This window comes from Leptonychotes weddellii, chromosome 2 (genome assembly GCF_054177405.1).
Source record: "Leptonychotes weddellii isolate Sample4059 chromosome 2, ASM5417740v2, whole genome shotgun sequence".
Classification (NCBI taxonomy): domain Eukaryota; kingdom Metazoa; phylum Chordata; class Mammalia; order Carnivora; family Phocidae; genus Leptonychotes; species Leptonychotes weddellii.
In genome coordinates this window covers 17,327,317-17,336,530 of record NC_138370.1, presented here as the reverse complement: position 1 = coordinate 17,336,530, position 9,214 = coordinate 17,327,317, and the positions used below count along the sequence as shown (strand labels likewise).

Here is a 9,214-nt window from a genome sequence, read left to right as displayed (position 1 = left end):
TGTATGGTGACTAACATAACATAATAAAATTTAAAAAAAATAAAGTTTAAAGAGTGCTATAAAAGAAGGAAGACAAACGTGAGAAGGACGAGGTGAGAAAGGGCTCAAAGATTAGTTTCACCAGAATGAGAGAGGGAAATGTAGAATTAGGAAGAGCACTCTAAGATGATGTGAGAATTGCCAGCTCCAGTGTATCTTTCATGTTTTTGTTCACCCCTCCCACTTCCTAAGGTGTATGTCTCTTTTTATGTATTTATTTTTTTAGAGAGGGAGAGACAGGCGGAGGGGCAGAGGGAGAGAGAGAATCCTAAGCAGATTCCACGCCCGGTGCGGAGCCCCAGGCAGGGCTGAATCCCATGACCCTGACATCATGACCTGAGCGGAAATCAAGAGTCCAATGCTTAACCGACTGAGCCATCCAGGCGCCCCTATATATCCCTTTTTAAAGTGCCTTTTGTGACATTGGTAGTTGCCAACACTGTATTGTGTGTGTGTGTGTGTGTGTGTGTGTGTGTGTTTCTATGTGACCATCTTACAAACCTGTGTTATGTGCAGGACACCTCTGGAATCATATTGGGGGGATTCAGGGATGAATAAACAAGTCTCTGCCTTATTTGTTCAAAAGCAACAGCCCCTTGCAAACAAAATGCTAATTTACCTTCTTTCTTGAAGGTATGAGCAATCCTGCATTAACCATGGAGAATGAGACTTAACTCTTCAAACAAAATAAATTCATACTTTATGAAAGTAAGTTGTTTTTCCTTTATTGTTATGTTTTATACTTTTAACAGCTTTTCAGTTCTCTTAGGGCAAATAGTTACCATAAACATTATTATTTGTTTTTGAGTGATTGAAATTTTAAGATGCTTTAGTTCACCCTTAGGGTCCTGTTAATCATGCTGGAGACCTCTGAATGTGGACCTAACTTTGGTGTTAGCTAGTATGTAATGTTAACTTGACAAATAATAGAAATAAGTTGATGAACAAAATTCATTTTTTATAGAAATGCACTAAATGGCAAGGACTGTTTCTAAAATATTGAACTTTACATGATGATTTTCTTGTCATATGATAGGATATTGCAATTGTTTATTTTTATTTTTTTCTATCCTTCCGATATACAGTGGTTATAACTTCACTGTCTATCAGTAGAATCTCAGTGGGTCTAAGTACAAGATAATTGTATCTTGTTAGTGAAAACCGCCCTCATCCCTATTTTTGGTTACAGTAGGACCCCATAGCAGGTGTTATCCTTAAAATAACAAGTGTTCCCAAATCATTTTCTTTAAACCATAAATTTTTTTAAACCCGTTGCTCCAAATCAATTAAATAATCTTTAAAAGATTATTTATTTATAAACCTGCAGTCAATACAATAAAGAGCCCCTTTGGAACAAAGGCCATAAACACCCAAACAAAACAAACTATATGTATTGTTAGAATAAACCTAGTGTAGAGTTGCACAGTAAAGTTATCAAGACAAATCTTTATTTATAAAACTGCAATCCTGAATCCTAAAGTCTAAAGAAAGCAAGAGAGGGGAATCTGAAACAAAATAATTTGTGTCAAAGTACTTCACCAATATCTGCTTTTTTTTCTTTGTTTTTAATCCCAAAAATCTGTTTGTTTTTTAAATGTTTCTTTGTTTTGTTTTGGTTTTTATGAGTAGCTATGTAATAACAGCAAAATACTGATCTGGCAGCTTGCCAGATGAGTATTGTTTTGGTTTTGGGTCACTGTAGTGATGGTGTAGTTGATCAGATTAATCATAACTATGGTTAGGATAGTGAAAATTTAATCTTAATTTGGTTAAGTAACAAAGAGACAATATTAATTTTCTGGAAGTAATTCTTAAAATGTTACTACGAATACACAAATCTAAATCACTAATACCACAAATAAAATATTTTACAGAAATAATTCTATAAAGCATATAAGGTTTCACAGGATTGTTTTTCAGTATTTTGAATCGTTAGTTCTAATTACCAATGTTTGTGAGGTCATATATGTTAAATATTTTACAAGTTTACATAGTAATATTATGTGTAAGTCATGTAGACTTCCCAGTATTTTGACACAAGACCAATGTGGTTTGATCATCATTATTCTCAACACTTTACACAATACCTGACACATAGTAGGTTCTAAATAAGCATTTTGTAAATAAATGATAGAATAACATCATTAAAATTAAAAATCTCACAGAAACTTGATTTTATTACATACGAATATATGACATTAGTGGTCATAATAACCAAATGGCAGCATGAATCAGCTGTGGTGTAAAAAAAACAGTAATTTTGTGATGTAATGTTTTCATTCTATTGATCTAACCAGTGACATTTAAATATTTCTTTAAAAAATTGAATTTTCCCAAGGTAGCTACTATTCCAAATGGTTTTTAAAAGTTTCAAAAATAGTTTTTCCTGCTTTACATCTCAGACTTGTAATTTGTTCAAGTTATATATTATTATATATTATATTGAATAATATTATCTGATATTGCTATGCTTAATTTAATTATATTACCAAATGGTATTTTCATATTCTCTTTTCTTTTTGAAGTACATTAGTAAATTATCTGTGGGATTTTTATAAAATATTAATTCATCATACTTTACAGATAGTTATGTACCTAGACCCATAGCAACACTAATATGTAAGTTACATTTAGCCTTTTCAACCTTCCCTCTTATTCAAGTAAAAAATGCTGTGCTTGTATGCACATGAAATTTCAAAATTATTTTCCTAAATCCCTATTCCAACTCAGCTGTCACTCCTAAACTCCTACTGGCCTCAGACACACATAGAAAGGAACCCTACCGCTCAAATCGGGGCCCCAAAACCAGCAGCATCGGCATCAGCTGGGAGCTCAATAGAAATGTATAATTTTGGACCTTACCCTAGAACTACTGAATCAGAATCTGCATTTTCTGCATTTTAACAAAATCCTCTGGTCTTGTAATATGCACATTATAGTTTGAGAAGCACTGTTGTAGAGGTCTGTATTCAAGAGCATATCTGAGCTTTCTAGCCTAGAAAACATTTAATTTTGAACAAAGAATGCTATTCAACAAATGTTGAATGAGTTGGTTAGTTTTTTGTTTTTTATAGTTCACACAATAGTTTCATGATTTCTGTTTCATTTCAAGGTATCAATGCTGTAGGTGGATGGAAGAGGCTTCCCACTGGAAGGCACCATTGGCCTGTTGTTCCCATTTCCCTTTGGCTGGATATGCAGAATATGAATTGGTTAGTTCTCTCCAAGCCATTGCTTAAAACATAACACCTTTTTAAATCCAATATACAGATTGTTTCAACTAACACAAATTCTTGTTAAATATTAGAAGTAATTAAAGTTTATGGATCAAGGGCAAAAATATCTTCTATCATAAAAACTTGGAATAAATTCATGGGCTAATTTTCAACCAAATGTTTGGGTAGTACAGTGTATACACATAAAAAGCCCATTAATCATCTGATTTTCTGATTCAGAAAATTGAGCCTATTAAGATACTGAAATTTAAAAGATTTCAAATTACGGTATAATGACAGCTTTATTAGTTACCTGTGGGGTGGAGGTAGCATTATCAGACTTGTTCCTTCCCTCTGTTGTGAATCCAGCCCCAGACTGAGTGAACTAGAATGACTATGAATTCATTGCCAATTTTAAGTAGCCTTGAAGATTACCACCATTTTTGCCAGACTTTAATTCTAGCCTTTGTTCACCGCTGGAAAAGAAGTATGATCATTGAAGCCTGAGCTCACTGATAAGCAACTAGCTAGCAAATTTTTGTCACAACTAATACATTACTATTACATCCAAATTTTTGTCACGACTATTACATCCAAAATTTATTTTTCATCTCTTCTGACCTTCTTAAATTGGGGGAAAATCTATAAAAACAATTACGAAGATTGGTTTATGATGTTCTTTTGCGTCTTTTAAAAAAAAAAAACACCTCAATTTTTTTAGGTTATTTGTTCTCTTGAACATTGCAAAAATATTGAATTTGTTAAGAATTCTTAATGGGCCACTAGATTAATCCTCCATTGATATCTATATTATTTGTGTCCCCTCATCGAAAGTATGACAGTTAAACTTTATAGTTCTTCAGATACTTAAGATTAAATTATGCAAATCATTAAAAGAAATCATATACTTTTAGAAATTTAGTTCAATATGAACTAAATGGTGTGCTGTTTGGAAATTGAGTTTAAGGTAAACAAACTAAAGTGGCATGTTTGTTGATGCCAAAATGTTCGGCTTCAGTAAATATACTAGAAAGCTCTCGTGCCTTGTATGCACTATTTGAAAAAGTTTTATTCTTTTTTTTGAGTGGAGTGTAAGTTTTGTAAATGTTAGAGATTAGAATAAGCCGTAAACATTTTTTGGTACTGATTTTGAGAATTTAGCAGATTATCTTTTAAACTTACACAGCTAAGGAACTGGTATTTAATCAAAGAGAAAATGGTATTAAACTTTTTAAAATCTGAGTTAGACAAAAATGCAACACATAATAGACTAGTAGATCAGAGGATAATGGAGTAAAAAAGATCCTTGCAAATACTCATTCTTTCTAAAAATGTAAAGTTTTGTATTTAAATGAGTTTGTGAAACGATCAACATCAGCCAAATCCATTTTATAGATCATTTGAGTGTAATTCTTAGAATAATAGGATGGCACTCTTTTCAGATTTTTTTTTTTCTTTTTTTAAAAGCTAAAGACTTTGATCTGACAATCTGTTTCAGGAAATCTCAGAAGATATGATGCATTTTTTACTTTTTACTCTTAAAGCATTTTTTGGTCATCATTGTTTTATTACCTGAAGTGCCAGATTGGAACCTGTAGGTACTGCTGAAAGTCTTAAGGACAACAGCATCACGTGATGTATTAAGAATTATATGCAGCCAGGTTATTTTCAAAGCACAGTACTATAGCCATTTTTGTGGACAGGATTCTGTGGTATGTTCCTGCTTGTCAAAATAGAAGATAAGAAAAAAAAGAGGGGTTTTTATTCCTTACCTTGCTAGAGTACTGTTAAATTTTTCCTTTAGGCCTTTTGTGTAATTATTGAAATACATGAGTGGGTACACATTAGAATCAGATTCAAAAAAAAAACTTTTACAAATAAATTTTTTCCATTAAGTTGTAATGGTTCCTTTTGTTTTCATACAGTGGATAATCTTTTAAGGGTTTTTGTTTTGTTTTTAATCTAGGTGGTTTATCATTTTTAGAGATGGCATATCTCATTAGATATACAGTATAAAGTTTACCTGAGTGAATAAAGCATCAAATAGACCTACATTTTGTACATATTTATAAAATATACCTTAAAAACACTTTAAACATTTTGTTTTAAAACATTTAATTGTTCGACTCAAACTTGAAGACACTTACACTTCAACTATCCGGATAGTCCATTTAGCTGATAATTTTGATTTTTTCCCTGTTTTTAAAAATTCTACCATATAGGTAAAATTTTTAAGAATTTTTTTTTAAATATTGTACAAATACTTCATATACTTTAGTTCACTATTTGCCATTGTGCAAAAGAGGGTTTGTATTTTCAAAGATAAACTTATTGCATCTAAATACAATGATGGGACATTCAAGGCAGTGCTTATCCATGAATTCCCTCCTGTTCTACCATAATAAAGTCTGGTTGATCACCTTTACTAGCTGTCTAGATGAAATTGCCTTTGCACTGACAATCGAAATCGCTTTAAAGATACACTTTTCCTAATCGTCTACCAGAGCTACTACAGACAAAATGGATCGACAACCTGGTCAGAACATAGGTCTTTTGAGAAGAGGTGGATGACAGGAGGAGATAAGTATGTGTTGGTAAAATGCTTCTGAGGACACTTAAAAACAGACTGCAAGGGGCGCCTGGGTGGCTCAGTCGTTAAGCGTCTGCCTTCAGCTCAGGTCATGATCCCAGGGTCCTGGGATCGAGCTCCACATCGGGCTCCTTGCTCAGCGGGGAGTCTGCTTCTCCCTCTGCCTCTGCCTGCTGTTCTGCCTACCTGTGCTCTCTCTCTCTGTCAAATAAATAAATAAAATCTTTAAAAAAAAAAAAAAAACAGACTGCAAAGCTTGAGTACACTGTGTTCAACAGATAACTGGGGAATAAGGCATGTTCGACAGTAACTATGTTCTCTTAGAGAAATCAAATGCAAAGGATTTATAGAACGTGTTCTTAAAAAATGAAGGTAGTAATCATGTGATTCATGCTTCAAGAACCACCTGTGAAAACAGTCACCCCCCCATTATATTATAAACTAGCAGATTTTCCCTGTTTTGATTTAACGTGTGTCCCACAGCACAATGTTCCGTTTATTTCCATCCTAAGAAAAAGAGGATGTTCTACCATAAGGCAGTCTAGGTGACTAAGAGCTCATCCTTTAACTGTTCTTAAACCAACAAAAAGTTAAAATAGGACTGGGCAATGCCAAACAAATCACTTGCAGCTTTTTCTCATGGCGGGAAAGTGACAGCAGAAAACTGGTGACAATGCCCAAAGGTAGATCTTTGTTCTTGTTTGTAGCCAGGATTCAGTATTTGTTAGCTTACTGTTGGGGGGGAAATGTGTTAAGATAATTCATCTTTTGACTCATTTCTGAGACCAGTGAGACCAAAGGGGGCCTTTTGATAAGTGATTTTAAGCTCTGGTTTATGCTATGTAAAGGAGCTCCTCATTACTCAGAAAGGACAGTACTAGTTTATGATTTATAAAAAACTATCCTTTATATTGCATCTTCCAGGGAAGGTTTTACAGTGTAAGGAGCTCTCCTGACCTGAATTTATTAATACTTAATAGTTCTTGTTTGACAGATAAAGGTGCTTAATTAAAATGAGAAAAAAAAAAATGCTCCAAAGTAGAATTCTGTTGATGCCAAATTAAAAAATTTATTATCACAGAAAGCTTCAGTTGTCTTTTATTCAACTATGAAAGAAGAGCTATTGTCAGAGTTTAGAATTCATATCTTTTTCATTAAGTATAGCCTCCTAAAGTCTAGTATTAAAAGCATCTTAAATGACCTAATCAAACATTTATTGTGAAAGGTGAGTATTAATAAAAAGCAACCTTAATTACACACTAATGTTAATGTAACATGCAAACATGTTTCTGAGTTCTTTAAAAAATATCCTTAGGCAAGTAGAGTCTGTGGATGAGCCCAGAAATGGCTACAAAGAATCAACTGGAGGAGATTCTGGACACACATATATAGCTCAAGTATGATGTTTTTGTTTACTCTCTTTTCACATGGTCTTTGCACTAGTGTAAGACACCAGCTAACAATGAACAGTGTTTATTCCTGTTTAGAAAAAAGAAAACAAAGGTGACAGGTGAAATGGGTACCAGCCGAACCAGAACACCGTACATTTTCACAAGGTTTTTTTTTAAAGATTTTATCTTTATTTGCGAGAGAGAGAGAGACAGAGAGACAGAGAGCACAAGCAGAGGGAGCAGGGAGCCCGTTGCGGTACTCAGTCCCAGGACCCCGGGATCATGACCCGAGCCGAAGGCAGACACTTAACGGACTGAGCCACCCAGGTGTCCCTTTCACAAGGTTTTAAATTTGACCAACTCAACCTTTTTCTGCTCCATGCATATTTTTACATATTCAGAGTTAACACATTTGAGTAGATTTCAGGTTGCACTAATGTAGTGGTGTCTCAACTTCTTTGAAGAGTCTCACCTGTATTTCCATACAGACTACAAAAAGAAACTAATTCTTTGGTCACTTCAAACTTAAAATTGATTTCTCAAATAAATAACAACAGCTGGGAAAGCACTAGAACATCTGACTTATTTAGAGCCAAAGAAAAATACTCAAAATCCTTTGTCGTTTTATAATTAACCGTCAATGTGCCCAGTGTCCTCACTCTTCAACCAACTGTTCTTTCCAAAAAGCTAAGTCGTTAAAATTTATTTTCCCTAGACACAATTCTTTGGGCTACTGCATTCAGAAACCATGCCCTACGTATCAGTAAATGGCTTTGCTTGACTAACAAATGGGCCAGTCATAAACAGACTTTGGTTGTAGCCTCATTTTCATTTATTTTTGTGAAGAAATCATGTTGTGTTAAGATAGTCCATTTTAAAATTTCTGTTGCTTTCCCGATAGTTGGTGATGAGTGCTTGGTCTGGTTAGGTCAACATATACTGTGTGTTTTAGCAGTTACAGTGTCATTGCTTGACACACTATTTTGCCGTATCATTTGGTAAGATAATCCACATTCCAGTGTGCCTTCAAGGCACATCACTCAAACTGCCGTTTTCTTGTTTTGACATAATGGGTATGATCTGGTAACAGAAAAAATAATAAAACGTTGTACAGACAGACTAAGCACTCCAAATGCTTTCACGTCACCCGTGTCACTGATTTTGCGGCAAACCAAAAAGAAATGTGAAATGATGAGAAAGCCAGCAGCAGTTTCTGTAGCAGCTATTCAAACTTCCCACTGGGGTGCAAAAGGAGCCACAGACATTACAGAAATGATGAGTGTGGCTGCATTCCAATAAAACTTTATTTATGGACCCTAAAATTTGAATTTCATAATTTTCACATGTCAGGAAGTATTTATTCTTTTGATTTTTTTTCCCCCAACCCCAATGGCAAAAACCATTCTCATCTCACTGGCACAAAAACAGGCAACAGCCTGATTTGGGGCCTGTAGGCCATAGTTTGAGGACCCTTGCTCCAGGAGATTTAATAGAACATGGTGAGTCCAGAATTAATGGCTCGGGAACATTACAAATTATCAGCCAAATACCTCATGTCCAAAAGCTAGATTTACTAAAGGTCATAATGTTCCTCTTACAGAAGTTATAAAATAGTATTACTGCTTAAGAGACAGAAACCAAAATTGACACAACCTATGAAATTCAGCAACTAGGTAGCTATTCAAAAGGGAATCTTTAAATTCCTATTTTTTTTTAAGGAGGTGAAAATCAAAATAAGAAACCAATTAGATCTGCTATATTGTGTCAGCTTTAAAAAGAAGCCACAGTAAGTCATATCAAATGGGTTTACTTTTGTCTTTCAGAATAAATGCATTCCTGGAAAGGAGATAAAAATCAACTCTTAACATCTAGTTGAGGTATTCATAAAGAATAAGCTGACAGTGCTGAAATGCAGAAGGCTCGATTAAGAGACTAATAATTAGCTACAGTTAAAGAAGTTACTGAGTTCTTAGTTTAGC

General features: G+C 34.2%; 2 protein-coding genes across 2 annotated transcripts in view; both read left to right on the top strand.

Annotated features, from left to right (window-relative positions):
* SLC7A2 (solute carrier family 7 member 2) overlaps window positions 1–9,214 on the top strand; it is a 363,691-nt gene that overhangs the window by 41,656 nt on the left and 312,821 nt on the right. The window lies entirely within an intron of this gene.
* The window catches only part of ZDHHC2 (zDHHC palmitoyltransferase 2), a 79,223-nt gene that overhangs the window by 54,143 nt on the left and 15,866 nt on the right, over window positions 1–9,214 (top strand). The window contains exons 12-13 of the mRNA XM_081808088.1: window positions 673–747; window positions 3,152–7,241. Of these exons, the coding sequence (XP_081664214.1) occupies window positions 673–713 (41 nt within the window). The 3' untranslated portion in view covers window positions 714–747; window positions 3,152–7,241. The remainder of the gene's footprint in view (window positions 1–672; window positions 748–3,151; window positions 7,242–9,214) is intronic.